The sequence below is a fragment of the Lathamus discolor genome, chromosome 1 (assembly GCF_037157495.1).
Source record: "Lathamus discolor isolate bLatDis1 chromosome 1, bLatDis1.hap1, whole genome shotgun sequence".
Lineage (NCBI taxonomy): Eukaryota > Metazoa > Chordata > Aves > Psittaciformes > Psittacidae > Lathamus > Lathamus discolor.
Genome location: NC_088884.1, coordinates 73,083,486 through 73,099,186, shown reverse-complemented (window position 1 = coordinate 73,099,186; position 15,701 = coordinate 73,083,486). Strand labels below are relative to the sequence as shown.

Here is a 15,701-nt window from a genome sequence, read left to right as displayed (position 1 = left end):
ATTCAACTCCTTACAAGAAAAAGCAGAGTCCTACTGAGATAGATAGGAGATGAAATCAGTTCTTGTTTGTGCCACGGAACTGCTGGGGATGCGAGATCAGCTCTCTGTTCCCACCTCCTCTGGACCTTTGCACCATCCAGTTACATAGCAAGTGAGTCTCATGGGGAGAGCTTACAGCAGGGTTAAACACTGTCAGGACTGATCACTCCTATTTCCAGTGTCAAACCTTAAAACACCAGCACAGTATTTCTTGCTGGGGGCTGAGGCGCTCTATGTGGCTAGCAGAAACAGCATTCGCCTGAACTGCTATAGGATGTCAGAATGGGACATCCTGCAGCGTCCCATACAAAGTGCCTGCCCCGGTTGAGGGGGACAGGGACTCAGCACAGCTGAACATGTGATTATGGGCTTCTCCTCTCCTTGAGCAGGTTGCTACAAGCTTGTGAATTGTACGTAAAGAAACCAGTTATGCATCAACTAGTTTCTGGTTTTCCTATTTGGGTTTCTAAAGCTTTGGAGTAATATCGGTGCACTGCATGCTGAGTTAAAAATTGGAAACGTATTACCCTGATTTAGCATGGGACTGAGTAAATTGTATTCAGTTAAAATAGCAGATATCCTGCAGAGAAGAAAATAAGTATTTCTACTTGACTGTGTGACACCTAAGCTGCAACCCAGAGGTACAGGAGGAGGATTTGTGTTACTGAGAAATCCATTAACATCAGCTGCTAGGTCAGAGCTGCTGGGGTGAGTGGGCCACATAGGTGCCTCCCCCATCTCCTCCACCATGTTCTGTGCAGGGACTCACAGGGTGTCTGTCGTGGAGCTCCTGTCTGCTCTCTGCCCAAGATGTAGTTTAATGTTGCTGCCTTTTCCTGAGGGAGGTTTCATTCAAAGAACCAGCTAGCCTCTCTGCCTGCGTGGCCCTGCAGCATTCGCTGAAAGCCGTGCTCCTGAAGCATGTAGAATATGTAGGTTTGCAACAGCGAGCTTAGCTTCCAGAAGTCACCGTCCCAGGTTTGTGACGCTTGAAGGACCTGCCTGCCTGCATGGTAAGATCATTGGGGTCCCTCTGACACATTCTTGGGCAGGGGGAGGTTCCCAGTGCTGGAGATTCCTCGCTCTATTTCAGTACAGACATATCCTTTCTGCTGGGATTTTTGCTACATCTAAGCTGAGTCTCTTTTAGCTTTATTACTACTTGTCCTAACTACAGTGAGTCCAGACAGAAGGTTATTCCCTTCCTCCTCGTGGAATTTCTTACGTATTTTTGTATTTACGTATCTACTAACAAGGTGCTTGGTGACAGCCAGCATGGCTTCACTAAGGGGAAATCCTGCCTGACCAATTTGGTGGCCTTCTATGATGGGGCTACAGAACTGATGGACAAGGGTAAAGCAGTTGATGTCATCTACCTGGGCTTGTGCAAAGCATTTGACACTGTCCCACACAACATCCTTGTCTCTAAATTGGAGAGATATCAATTTGATGGATGGACCACTCGGTGGATAAAGAACTGGCTGGATGGCCGCACACAAAGAACTGTGGTCAATGGCTCAATGTCCGGCTGGAGACCGGTAACGAGTGGTGTCCCTCAGGGATCGGTGTTGGGACCGGTCTTGTTCAACATCTTCATCGCTGACATGGACAGTGGGATTGAGTGCGCCCTCAGCAAGTTTGCCGATGACACCAAGCTGTGTGGTCCGGTTGATATGCTGGAGGGAAGGGATGCCATCCAGAGGGACCTCGACACGCTTGTGAGGTGGGCTGATGCCAACCTTATGAAGTTCAACCATGACAAGTGCAAGGTCCTACACCTGGGTCGGAGCAATCCCAGGCACAGCTACAGGTTGGGCAGAGAAGAGATTCAGAGCGGCCCTGCAGAGAAGGACTTGGGGGTGCTGGTTGATGAGAAAATGAACATGAGCCGGCTTCAGTGTGCGCTCGCAGCCCAGAAAGCCAACCGTATCCTGGGCTGCATCAAAAGGAGCGTGACCAGCAGGTCGAAGGAGGTGATCCTGCCCCTCTACTCTGCTCTTGTGAGACCTCACCTGGAGTATTGTGTGCAGTTCTGGTGCCCTCAACATAAAAAGGACATGGAACTGCTGGAACAAGTCCAGAGGAGGGCCACGAGGATGGTCAGGGGACTGGAGCACCTCCATATGAAGACAGGCTGAGGAAGTTGGGGCTGTTCAGCCTGGAGAAGAGAAGGCTGCGTGGGGACCTAATAGCAGCCTTCCAGTACCTGAAGGGGGCCTGTAGGGATGCTGGGGAGGGACTCTTCGTCAGGGACTGTAGTGACAGGACAAGGGGTAACAGGTTAAAACTTAGACAGGGGAAGTTTAGATAGGATATAAGGAGGAAATTCTTTCCTGTTAGGGTGGTGAGACACTGGAATGGGTTGCCCAGGGAGGTTGTGAGTGCTTCATCCCTGGCAGTGTTCAAGGCCAGGTTGGATGAAGCCTTGTGTGGGATGGCTTAGCATGAAGTGTCCCTGCCCATGGCAGGGGGGTTGTAACGAGATGATCTTGAGGTCCTTTCCTACCCTAACTATTCTATGATTCTATGATTCTACTTTGTCCTGTTTCCTCCTTCCACCCAGTATATCTCACCCCTACTACCAGAACTTCGTGCAACAGGGAAATAAATGTCAGTTTTTCCATTGTCTCCTAGATGCCAGCTACATTAAACTGCAGTTTCTTACTCTGTTTTTTACGGGCTACTCCCAGCTCCACCCTGGCTGACTCCATGCATCCACAGCCCAGTGCTCCTCCTGGTGCACCATTTGCAGATGTCCATGGCATGCCTTTTCCTAACGAGCTCTCAAGCTTGTCCTTGAAAACCACATCTGCAGCTCCCATAGTAAACATGTAATAGCAGAGTACAGCAGCTACAGGTCACTCCCTTGGCTTTGAGCTTCCCAACACATGTGCTTGTCACCAGGCTTGGGTTTCCCAGTCTGTGATTCATCTGTGCCTTGACTGCAGCCTGGGAGTCATGAGATAAGTCCTTTTGACAGTCCATAGTGACTTGTAGGCATTTCTGCATGCCCAGCCCTTTCCCAAACCCGTTAATATGATTAAGTCCATCAAAGGTGATGATAGGTGGGGGCACGTAAGGGCTGCTTGAGGCCGCTTTGAGTGGCCAGTGGTTGCAGCATACAGGTGAATTCACCATGCTTGTGGACCAGGAAGGGTTAGAAAGATCATGATTGTGTCCCCACGTGTTACAGGTTACATGGACCAGCCCAGAGAGTGTGTGCTGACCTCCAGCCATTGCATGTGTGCGTATCTGCAGGCATGTGTTGGAGGGAAAAGGCCAGAAATTTTTCATCTTAAAATTAAATTCATAGGATAGCCAGACCTTTCAGCTTTTTAATACGGGCAATGATTTATGGCTGCACTTAAAGCATGAGCCAGGAGCAGACAAATTCATCACGCTCCATCCTTTTCTGTCAGTGTGGCGATGCAGGGCGGTCACACTGCTGGCAGCAGAGCCTTCACCATGGGCAGGCAGCACAGCTCCATCACCATGGCAAGCTGAGGTCCCAGCCCTGTGTCTTGTCTGCTTTTTTCTGCTGTAAATTAAAACAAAAGGATTGGTCATCTGCTGAATTCCCCTTCTCCTCCTTCCTTCCAACAGCCGGCATCAGCTGCTGGAAAGACAATGCGAAGTGTTCTTTGTATGTGCAACACGAGGCTCCAAACTTGCCTTCTATAAATTAAATCACAAGAAATCCACTGACGTGAAGAGTTTTTTGCTTTAATTATTCCCAGCTCAAGGCTCCTCTGGCCTTCCTGATGATTTTCTTACCTCTTGAGTGCATTGCACTTGAACTGGGTCACTTTGATTTTGCCTGCCCTGTAAGATTCCCCCAGAGCTTCAGAACAGGAACATGAGCAGCAGTATGTCTTTCACTTCCTGTATGGCCAGGCCAAAGGTCTTTCTGCCTGATCTTTCAGCCTTTCCATCCCCTTGTTCAGAGGAAACATTTTACAGGACATACACATTCCTCTCATTAGCCCCAAAGCCTGTATATTGCATGAGCACTGACACCAAATAGTTTCTAGCAGGAAGAATGGGAATGGACAGGCTTCCGAAGGTGTTTAGGATTATACAGGAGAAGGCAGCATTTAGAAGGGGGCTCACTCTTTTCTTCCTGAATCCATACCTTATTGTGTGATGGAGTCTTAGGCTGATTAAGGCTGGATTTAACATACAGCTGGCGTCACTTGGTGTCAGGCTGTGATTCTTCAAGGAGATTTTTGCATCGTTTCAGCTCGCTGGTACTTTACTTTCTCTCCAAGACAAAAAGGCCAGTATTTAATGACCTAGTTGTGAAGTTTTCCCAGGAAAGGATCAGCGTCTGCGGCTGGCTGCGTGTGTGTCTGCTGCTGGATTTTGACTGGTTTAGTGTTGTGTCATTTCTAGCACCCAAATCGTGTATCTGGACGAAGAAGTGTAAATATCAAAGTTGATGCAGATTTGGGGTGTGACGTTATTCAAATAGTTGTAGCCTCTGAACCCAAAGTGATGCAACTATTGAATTATTTCACCTTTCCCTTCTCCATGCATGCACATGGATTCACATGGACAAAGTTCGGATGTGCATAGGAAGAAGAAGAAGGAAATGCATGAAACAATTTGGGATTTTTGACAGTACAGTGCTAGCAGCTACTGTGTATGACTGACTGACTCTCTACAGCCTTGCTCATCCTTTTCTTAGCCTTGGTGCATTCTGTACAGTGGGAACCGAGAATGGTATGGTTATCTTGGGTTGCTATACAGAGAACTGAAAAAAAAATGCATATTCAGCCTTATCTTCTCTGTGGGGCAATAAGCTCAGTGCCTGGAATGGAGAAAAGAAAGCAGCTTTGTAATATTTCAAGAGTTCCCTTCAGAGGATAATAATTTGTCTCTAAAATGTTCTCGCTTAGTAAAAATGCTCCTAAGTTAATATTAGTTTTATTATCTTCTCTTACCCAGCCACTCTGTAGAGACATTTTCATAGCAGATTTGTATTCCAGTTTTTCTGTCTGTAAGTTGTCAAGGAAGATGTTAAGCATTTCCATCTCCAGTACACATGATGTGCTTTCTAGTCTGCTTTATTGGATTCTGAACAAATATTAATTGAGGTTTTGATGGGGTTCTCTTTGAGTGCTAGAATTTTTTGAAGAACTTAATTCAAGAATAAGATGCTACGAAATGTGAAACAAATCAAAGTATGACACGCTGCAAAGCTATTACTTCAAAAAAATGGGTGCAGTCCGGGTCAGGTTAATAAAATCCCTTTATCTAAAATTCAGTTCCTTTAGATTCGGTGTTTTGATTCACATAGCTGGTTCACATTGTCTGACTGTCATCTGCAGAAATCTGCAGAGAGTGATAATTATTTGTGATGATTTGAGAAATGCTTATGCTTGGACTGTCAAGGATGAAAAATTGCTAGTTCCCCTTTATTGTAAAATGCTGAATGTTTTTTAGGAAAACCTAGAATTTGGTCTATAGAATAGATATGCACTAAATAGGGTAGTTATGAATATGAATTGTAAAAGCCAAGTATTAAAGTAGTCTAAAATATGTTTATACTTTTAAGGCTGTCCATCAAAGTTGCAAGAATCTTATTCACGCTTTGTATGTGAAATCAGGATTGGAAACGTGCTTGTGTGTAACCTCATGCTCAAAAACAACCCTCAAACCTTAAGCATTCGGGAGAATATAAATAATACTGAGAAACATTGTGCATATTGAATAGCAAACACCTCCTAGAACTCAGATGGTGTGTTTGATGGGCTGGGGGAAGGAGAGCTCGGAATACCTGAGAGATTTTAGTAAACTGAAATACTAGTTTCTCTCTATGCCACGTAACTAGGACTGTTAGTGCCACCTATAGTTAGTCTATCTGACACTTTTCACTGTAAGACCTTGTTTTCAATGGATTACGAGCCTGCTGCATACGCCTTCTAAACAAATACTGTTAAGAATTTGGTGGAGAAGAGCTGTGGTTTATGCTGAGCTTAACAGTGCTACTGGATAGACCCAGCTGGGTGTTCAGCAAGGATGCAGCTGATTTTAATTGACAGCTGCTTGGACCACAGATAAGGGGAACGCTGCTGCAGCTTACATAGTTCTAGCTTAGGACAGAAGCCGAACCTCCAAACACAAGTGTAACTGAAGAATTAAAGGCAGATGATACAAAGTCTTTGTTAAAACAAACTGAAGAGAAAAAAGAATTTAGCAGAGCATGAGACTGCAAACCCATTCACAATATTTATTCTCCTTATTCCACAGTCCACCAATTTGCTTAATTTTACATTATTTTGTCATGCCCAAATGTTGTGTTATCACTCCCAGCATAGGTTGATTGTGAGCCTGGTCACATCAATGTGCAGAACTAGCAGCAGCTGCAGGCAGCACAATAGAAATAAATAAAACCCTGCCTTATAAGTGTGGCAGATACTTCTTTGCACACTAATTTTTTGTAGAGAGACAAAATATAATTAATGGAGTTTTTTGAATGACACTTAGGTATTTCCATCCTTCTATTAAAAAAGTGCTTTCATGGCAGGTACCTGTGAACTGGATTGATCCCTGCTCCTATTAATGGTAGTACATTAGTATATTCAGAAAAAGAGCCCTAAACTGTTAATTAAAAATGTCCTCTTTCAAATCTGAACTTGCTGTTTGGCCAACAAGCTTGGAAAGTCCCTCAAAGATTATTTTATCCTGCTGTGCCTAAGTAACCAGAGGAAAATGACCATTTCATTGCTGTGATTTACCTGGAATAACCTTTGCATGTCGTGGGTTGATGACTGTCAGCTGGTCAGCATATATATATATTTCTGGTTAGTATATTCTCAAGACCAGTATGCTCAAAGCCCCCTCTCCATACTGTACAGAAGACATCCACACAATCAGAATATACTAGACGTAGCTTTTCTCCCTCGTTGTTAGTTTGGGACTGATGGAGATGAGAAGCTTCTGGGATCAGCGTCCGCAGACTGCTTTTTTTCACTTCTTTTAGATGTCTCTGAGCTTGGGAGTCTCCTGCTGTTCACGTTGCCTCCCTGTTCAACTCAGTTGCTGCATCAGAAAAGGAAGAAAGAATTTTGATCTTTACATGCCCTTCTTCTCTGTCCCCCTTTACAACTTCTGCAGGAAAATAAAAATCTGTGATCAAGTGCATCTATGGTGTTGTCAGTCTTTTCAGGGAAGAACAGATGCTTTTATCAGATGTCTTCCTTTAATGCCCAGCTGAAGTCCAAATTGAACTGTCACAGGACAGATCCAGCACCAGCTTTATCACCATCCCCATGCTGCTCTCAGGGTAACCTGCACACGTGCTTGAAAGTGTCCTTTCCCAAAGTGGGGTGGATTTAGGCCATAACTTATTGTGACTTCTTGAACTGAGGGATCAGCAGGGACCTCTGCTAATGACCATAGATGCAGCAGCTGTGTTGCCACATCTCTGCTGTAGCCACATCACTAACAGCTTTGGGGGAAGACAGTCCATGGCCCTAATTGTTTGACCTGCCCTTCGCCATGAGTTTAAGATACCTGTCCCTTGGATCTTATCTCTGTGGCCGCTTCAACCTGTAGGGTGTATTTTCCTCATTAGTTGCAAGCACAGTTTCACTGGCCAAGCAGACCTCTAGTTTAAATGAATGTAGTCTCAGCCTCTTGTAATCCTACTCTTTTCCCAGTTCCCCTCACCAGCTTTAGGAATGAAATTACTATGTGACTTAAAAGCCTTGCTTGTAACTCAAAAGAAGGAGGAACCATCTTAGCATCAGATAACTCGATATTAATATATAATTTCAAAATACCGTTTGAAAATTGCTGTTATGCCTGCGTGTCTTTCATATCACCCGCTCCTTCAGCGACAGCCAGCACGACTCTTTGCTTCTCTGGGGGAAGCAGGTGGGTCAGCTCTTCCATTGGGTGTATTACTCAGCTGCAGAAGAAAATAGCTTTTGGTACAGTTGGCATCATTCTAGGACAGTCACTAAACTGGCCCTTTTTTTCAATAAGCTGACGATAATAGGCAAAAAAAAAAATGGAAGTAGAGCTTTCAAAATTGTGTTTCATCCATGGTCCTTCACCCATCAGCCATGCCAAATGGTACTGCGATCTATGAGAACAGGGCAATACCCTTTTAGTATTACATTGGTGTTTAATATGTGTCCTGTGTGCCACCAGGCAGGTCACAGCATGTGCGGAGCTGAATCAGTGTTGTTGTACACTTAGTAAATGTAGCTGACCAAACTTGTATGCCATTTCCTCATACTCCTTCAATTTTAAAAAGAGTGGGAGACAAGTAGCACTTCAAAATGCACAAGTATCATCTTTTAAATGAACTTAATGCAGTACAACCTCATTTGCAATTGCAAATACTAAGGCTGAATTTTTCCCCTCTACTCCAAAGGCCTGAAAATCTCATTAATGTTAATGTATGGGAAAGAAGTGCTTAGCCTATTGATGTAGGAATGAAATCAGGAGCAAAGCACAGCACTATGAAGATTCATCTGAAGATTAGGGTCTGAAGCAGCCATTAGATTATCAAATCTAACCTTCTTTCTAATACAGGCCATAGAATCTCATCCACTTAATTCTGTATTTATCCCAAGAACAGCACCAGAGAAGTGAATACAGTGCATTAGCATATTGTAATGTAGCAGTATATTCAGACATTTCTTCTTTTTTAATTCTAAAACCAGAGACACACAGCAGTACTGTGCTATATGATACTGATAAAAAGGAGGTCTGCAGGAGAGATTTCAGCATTTTATCTGTCTGCAGAGGAGAACTTGCCCAAATGCTTCATTGCAGGGTCGGGTGATTCATGTTAACTTGACTAGAAGGTATCAGATAAACACTTCTGAAAGACTCAACATACAAAGAAGGCCTCTTTGCTTATCAGATAGGAAGGTCAGTGCTTGCCTTAATACTTTGCTTTGAAGCTAAACTAATTATTGAGCGTAGGGCTCTTTGAAATCCACAGGGAAGTGGTGTTAAGTAAATGTAAATAAAATTACCAAAACCTTCCCCCTGTTGCTTTGATGCAGTTTATTAGGAATATGTAAAAATGCATTTGTAGCAATGAGGGTAGGGCTGCATAGCAAAACACTCTGCCATGGAGAGACACTTCAGGTGGCTGTGAATAACCAGACGCAGGAGCCCTGCGTCCTTTGCTTGGGCTGATATTCTTCGTTTCCCAAAGGAGCTCATTACCTGCCTTAGTAGAAGCTCTTCCTGTTGTTGCTGGACACAGTGTGGACAGGAGGTGAGAGAGTGGCCATCTCTGCAACTGCCGTTTAGGTCCCCCCTCCAAGACAGATTACAACCTCTCTGAAGCGGCCAGTAGCAGTAATAGTAGAAAGTTAGGGTGCTATTAACAAAATTATAAAGGGCTATGGGTGAACGTGGTGCTGTGTATGTTAGAAGGCCACATACACTTTCTTTCTCTGTCAATATGGCTTTAGCAGAGAGGTAAATTTATAGTTAATGTTCTCCTTGGTTCTCAAGAAATCACAGCTGAGTGAATGTTCCCCTTGTCGAGTAGCAGGAATCTCCATGGGCTTCATTTCTTCTACCAAGGTCATAGTCAAGAAGCAAGCCATGACTAGCATAAAAGACATCATCAAGAAGAGCACACACTGTTTTCATTTTGACAGGTTTTCCAACTCTGGTGTCTTCCTACCTCATCTCAGCAGCAAAAGGTCAGGCCAGGTCCAGCACTGCTGTAGCCTTGTGATGGACTGCAGAGTGGAGGGGGGATATGTTTTCCTGGACTAAGAAAAGCAGTGACCACATGTCAGGATGAGGGTGCTGTAAATACACTTCCCAGCAGGCTGTGTGAGCACTCGTGCTCCTTTTGTGTTGGCTTCAAAGCAAAGCTCTGGACACTCTGTGAACAGCATTTAAGCAGCACTCATCAAGAAGTTTGGAGACAAAAAGAGTTTATCTTAGAGCATAGGAACAATGTTTTTTAGCCACAAAATGTACTGTTCTATACACGCAGTAACCTACTTTTCTGTGAATTTGCATAATAAGCAGAAAGGCAGTAAGAGTTTCCCAGACACGACTCACTGGTGCCTGTGCTTCCTTTGCAGTTGTCCAACACAGCAATTCTTCATCAGATTAGACGAGACCAAGTGACAGACACGTGCCGAGCAAACAGCGTGTCCAGCAGGAAGCGCCGCGTGCTGACGCCCAATGACCTCAAGCATCTGGTCGTGGATGAGGATCATGAAATGATCTATTGCTATGTTCCCAAAGTGGCCTGCACAAACTGGAAGAGAGTCATGATGGTTTTGACGGGAAGAGGCAAGTACAGCGATCCAATGGAAATCCCAGCCAATGAAGCCCACGTGTCTTCAAACCTGAAGACCCTCAACCAGTACAGCATCCCAGAGATCAACCACCGCTTGAAAAACTACATGAAGTTCCTCTTTGTCCGCGAGCCTTTCGAGAGACTGGTGTCAGCCTACAGGAACAAGTTCACCCAGAAGTACAACACCTCCTTCCACAAGCGGTACGGCACCAAAATCGTGAGGCGCCAGAGGAAAAACGCAACCCAGGAAGCTCTGCGTAAAGGCGACGACGTGAAATTCGAAGAGTTTGTGGCGTATCTCATCGACCCTCACACCCAAAGAGAAGAGCCCTTCAATGAGCACTGGCAGACTGTGTATTCCCTCTGCCACCCTTGCCACATCCACTACGACCTCATAGGAAAATATGAAACGCTGGAAGAGGATTCCAATTACGTCCTCCAGCTGGCAGGAGTAGGCAACTACCTGAAGTTCCCCACCTATGCAAAGTCTACGAGAACTACTGATGAAATGACCACAGAGTTCTTCCAGAACATCAGCTCCGAGCACCAAACGCAGCTCTATGAAGTCTACAAACTTGATTTTTTAATGTTCAATTACTCAGTGCCAAGCTACCTGAAATTGGAATGAGGGATGGGTCGGGGGGAGAGAGGGGAGAGAAAGCCTGTTTTATTTAAGATTTTTATTTGTCATAATAAATATGGAGAATGGGTTATTTTGTAAATTAATATTTTCTTTTTTTTTTTGTTTTGTTTTGTTTTGAATGATGCTGCGAGCAGCACAGTCAAAATTATTTAAATCAATTGTAAGAAAGGACAGCTCTCTTTGCAGGGTAACAGGATTGTGACGATCTAGCTGTAGAGATGAATAATACTGCTACACAGTTTAAAAAACAAGATGTTAATTGTGTTCTGGTGAATTTCATTGATCTTGCATTCCTCCAATTCTAATTAATGTTATTTATACTTATTTAAAACATGGTCTCTTGGTAGGTGTCACTTCAGCAGCAGAGATAAGATAACGTTTGGACAATAGGAGACTGGTTTTGTGCTTTCCTCAGTTGAGCTTGTCTCTGGGTAATAATATTCTTCCATTCGCTATTGATGCAAGTAAGTACAGAAGTGGTTCTTGATACTAAACACTTTAAGAAGAGTGGTGAAAAGAATCTCTTCAGAAAGTGATATTGCACTCAGGCATACTAAAAAAAAAAAATCCTTTTAGCTGTGAAAAGGAAAAGTCAAACAGGTTTTGATAGATTCATGATATCTAAAACCCATAACTGAAAGAAATGTGAATGTATTCATTTAGAAGAGAAACTATGAACCTTTTATGAGTCTGGACTTAATGAATTTATCAAGAATACGACCAATCCTGTTTTCTCTTAATTTGAAGCCTGCCAGCCCAAATGATTACAGATTTGCAGAAAGAAACCCCAGTGTTTTGAAAGTCACTGTAGAGATTTTCGAATGACCAAAGCAATTGGTATTGATTTATTTCATATCCAGGATGGGGCTGTGGGAAGCTTAGTCCTATGCAAGTCATGCCCAAGTGATCTTAAGATGGACAACCAAAACCGGTTCAGGACAACCTATTGGTTCACCAGTTACAATATGTTGCTGTAGAGGATGTGGGCAGGTAATCTGAAAAGTCAGAAAGTCATCTTTGTGTTGATCTCTAAACATGCAAGGCAATAAAAAAGGTCTCATCTTCCTACATGCTGGTTTCATGGCTTTTCCGTGGGGAAAGACGGCGTCCTCCTTTTTTAGTTGATGCCTAAATACCGTTGACAGGGATGTTTATGATTTCCAGTGGGTTAGTATTTCATCTAAGTCAGTTCTAGTATGAGCCCATAACCTTTTACTTCAAGTGAATGTCTCAATAGCAGTTTGTTGGGATTGGGCAGATTGTACCGGGCATAGCGTACTGAGCAATTGTTTTGGGCAAGCAAGTAGTAATCTATTCATGGCAAATAAATAATGAAAACTGAGATTTCAGTGTGGATCTGTTAGCAAGCTGGTAAGCGGAAGTACAAGCTTCTCCAGGTGTTTGACGCAGGTGAGGTGTACGGCCAAGGCGACCTGCATGGGGAATGGTCTGTAGCCACCCCGAGCTGTGCCATCCTTGGGTGACAGTGTCTGCATTCAGCTCATAGGCAAAAGGAGGTGGAGGCTTCAATCAAGACGCTTGCGGGACTCTAACATCAGTTTTAAAGATCACTGATGGTTAAAAAGGGGTTTTAATTTGCCTGTGTGTCAATCTTATAATCAAACCCCAACCCCTTCCAAAAATTAGTGAAGCTTTAAATAAACCCATCTGAAGGCAGAGCTGTTTTAACAGTATCACAGCCAGATCCTGAAAACGCTGTATTGTGCAATAGCCAGTAATATCCACTGAATTACATTAGTCTCCAGGACACATATGTGGTTAAAGAAGAAAAATAGGTTCCATCTCATTTTATAAAAACAAGCCGCTGAATAAATCTCAGAGAAGAACAAATTAACATAACAAACAGCAGCTGAAGTCCTTTCGCGATTGGATTTGGTCTTAGTCATGATTCAGATCCCTTCTTTTCTTTTATTATGCCCTACAAATAAATCTCTCATCCATTCTGGAACAGCCACAGTTCTCATAACCCAGGTCCTATTTACAACCCGGAGCGCTGACCCAGTGGCTAGTGAAGAGCTGGCTGTGCCTGACAGCTCTGAACTCCTGAGCAGCTGCTGACGCTGGCAGGCTGGTGTTCTACTTGAAAGCAGTTTTGCCTCATTTAGAGTACACGGAGCTGTTGCAAGTGCCTATCACAGTGTGCCCTGGCTTTCTGTTGTTTGTAGTTCAATAGTTGTTATGTTTGTTTAAAAAAGAAACCCTGTCTGAGGGTAGGTCTCCCTCTTCCCCTCCCTCCCAGTACTTCCTGCAAGCTGTTTGTGTGCTTGTTTGGTCCTGTGTCCGACAGTGTTCATATTTTGGTCTGATTTTCTCTTCACTTATAGGTGTTAATCCCTCCAATAGAATGTAATGTGGATTTTTTTCATTTAAGAAAGAAGTTGATTCAGAAACTAAATATTTTTTAAATGGAGTGTGCTTCCCCCTTTCTTTTCTCCTTCTCTCTGGCATCACCATGGTTTTATCTATTCTAAAATACTCTTTTTAGTTTCACTGCTTTGGAGACACAAAAACACTATTTGACAGCTATGACAGGAAAGCTTTAGGTGAAAAATGTGTTCAGGAGACCTGAGGGGTGAACACTGCTCCAGCTGGGATTTTTAGCAGCAGCTTTGAGTTTGATTACCCAAGTTCTGCCTCTCCACAGAGGGCCACCCTATGGGTGGATGCTCAGCACTGACATGGCTTTTATGTGGACTTAAGTAAGTACTTAAAAGTCACTTGATTTTTAAAAGCCCTGATCCCAAACCATGCATTTGGTGTGTTACATCTACTTTGGGGTGCCGTGAATGGGCTGCAGGTCTATGTTTAAAATGAACAGCTGATGTGCTGGATGTGATCACATCCTGCGCAGTGAGCATGAAGCCCTCACCAGCTCAGAGGAGGACCACGAATGTTAAGGAATAGCCTTTTTTTGGTCAGCTGGGTGTGTTGTTTTGGCTAAGCCACAAAAATCTCTCTTTCCACCGCAGCCACACAGGAGGATGTTCAGGGTCGAGCCTCCTTATCTCAGTGAGCTGGTGGCCACCACCTGCAGTGCAGGGGCAGCCAGGGAACCCGGTTGGTGTTACCCCAGCCTCTTCACTGGGTTTGTTAGCTGGAGGACAATGGGCTGCTCCCGAGCTCTGTCTTCCTCCCAAGTTCGTTTCTGCTGTGGCCACAAACAGGCGAAACTGCAGCCACAGCAGAATGTGAAGTACAGATGTGCCCGTGGGACCGTGAGGGCCACCTGGGGAGCTGCTGTTTTAGAAGGATGTGCGTTAGTTATGGTGGAGCAATGGTGAGCACAGAGGACCCATCGGGGAAGGTCCCTAGGTCCCTCAAAGCCACTGGGCTGGAGGAGCAGCAATCCCCACACCTGAGTATCCGGTGCCTCCCTGTCACCCCAGCAGCGCCTATGGCTCCTTACCCAGCACGATGCCCACAGCTGAGGGTTCTTTCTCCCGAGATGGCCCCAAGCACCTTAACCTGGAGCCCAGGCTGGATTTGGCTCATCTGAACATGGTGGTGACTGTACGAGGTCCCCCCAGACCTGACTTGGTCCATGCTTTAGCCTCTTTGTAAACCATGTCCATTATGATCACAGAAACGTGCAAGCTGCCTGAACCATGCGCTGTGTAAGACAAGTGAAATAAATAATCCACAAGCAGAACTGCTTTTAGAATTAAGTTGACCCCAGATGTTTTAGGGTTTCACTGTAGTCTGCTGCACTTTTCAGGTACAAAAAGGGACTGTCCTTACTATTACTCTTGTTACAGAGAGTGTTATTTTCTTACATGCATGCACAATACAATGTGTACGAATAATTTAACATCGATGTGGGGTTGGATTTTTTTTTTAACCTATTTGTATGCAGTAGAAGGCTTGTTGTAGAAAAGTATCTCCTCATACCTAAGTATACTGTTAATAAAGAAAAAAAGCTAAATTATACATTGCCAACACAAGTGTGGACTGCTCATGAATCTTTCCTTAAAAAAGCCATTCAAGCCTGATTATTTTTCTAAGTAACTTCAATTAAATTGAAGAAAGAAAGTCCGTCTCTGTGTGCTTTATTTCTGGCTCATGTTTTCAGGGTGGATTTTCAGGGTGGGATATTTGTGTGCTTCCTCACAAGGGTTATTGTGGCAGGACAAGCAGAAGACACAATTATCTGCTGCTGTGGAGCAAGAAAGCTAAACTCATCTAACAACACCATTCTTGCTCCTTCCTTCTCAAGTTCCAGCCAGCGAGGATGAAGGCTGTCAGTTTAAGACTAGTTGCATGCCCGTAAATATCATCCCACCTCAAGCAAAGGTGTTTAGTCAGATGACGTGAACTCCAGCTATCTGATGAGCTTTCGGCCACATGCTTGACCACCTTTATGTGCATTCACTACAAATGGATTCGAGTTAAACATTTCCAGCAGTCCCCAAACCTGCATGGTCTCATCTGTGGCTTTCACTGAGGCCACATCTAACCCCAAAGCAGAAACTTCCAACCGGACTTTGAACAAACTTGCGAGGAAATCAGCATGCCAAATTATACTTGGGAAAAGCATACATTGAGGCAATAACTGCTCCCATCATGACTGTGTTGTTGGAAGGGACCCTGGAGACCAGCTGGGCCACCCTACTGCTGAAGGTCACTAAGACCACGTTGGCCATGGTTTTGATTAGCCAAGTGTTCAGTACCTCTGGGGATGAAGGGCTCACAGCCTCTTTGGGTTCC

General features: G+C 44.2%; 1 protein-coding gene and 1 long non-coding RNA gene across 4 annotated transcripts in view; both read left to right on the top strand.

Moving 5' to 3' along the window:
- Positions 1 to 15,026, top strand: part of CHST11 (carbohydrate sulfotransferase 11) — a 167,782-nt gene extending 152,756 nt beyond the window's left edge. For all 3 annotated transcript variants that reach the window (XM_065679897.1, XM_065679895.1, XM_065679903.1), the window contains one exon: positions 10,113 to 15,026. In XM_065679897.1, the coding sequence (XP_065535969.1) occupies positions 10,113 to 10,961 (849 nt within the window). In that variant the 3' untranslated portion in view covers positions 10,962 to 15,026. The remainder of the gene's footprint in view (positions 1 to 10,112) is intronic.
- Positions 70 to 7,185, top strand: LOC136014839 (uncharacterized). Its single transcript, XR_010612897.1, has 2 exons — positions 70 to 151; positions 7,025 to 7,185. It is a non-coding gene; the product is annotated as an uncharacterized LOC136014839 (long non-coding RNA).
- Positions 15,027 to 15,701: the final 675 nt, after the last annotated feature.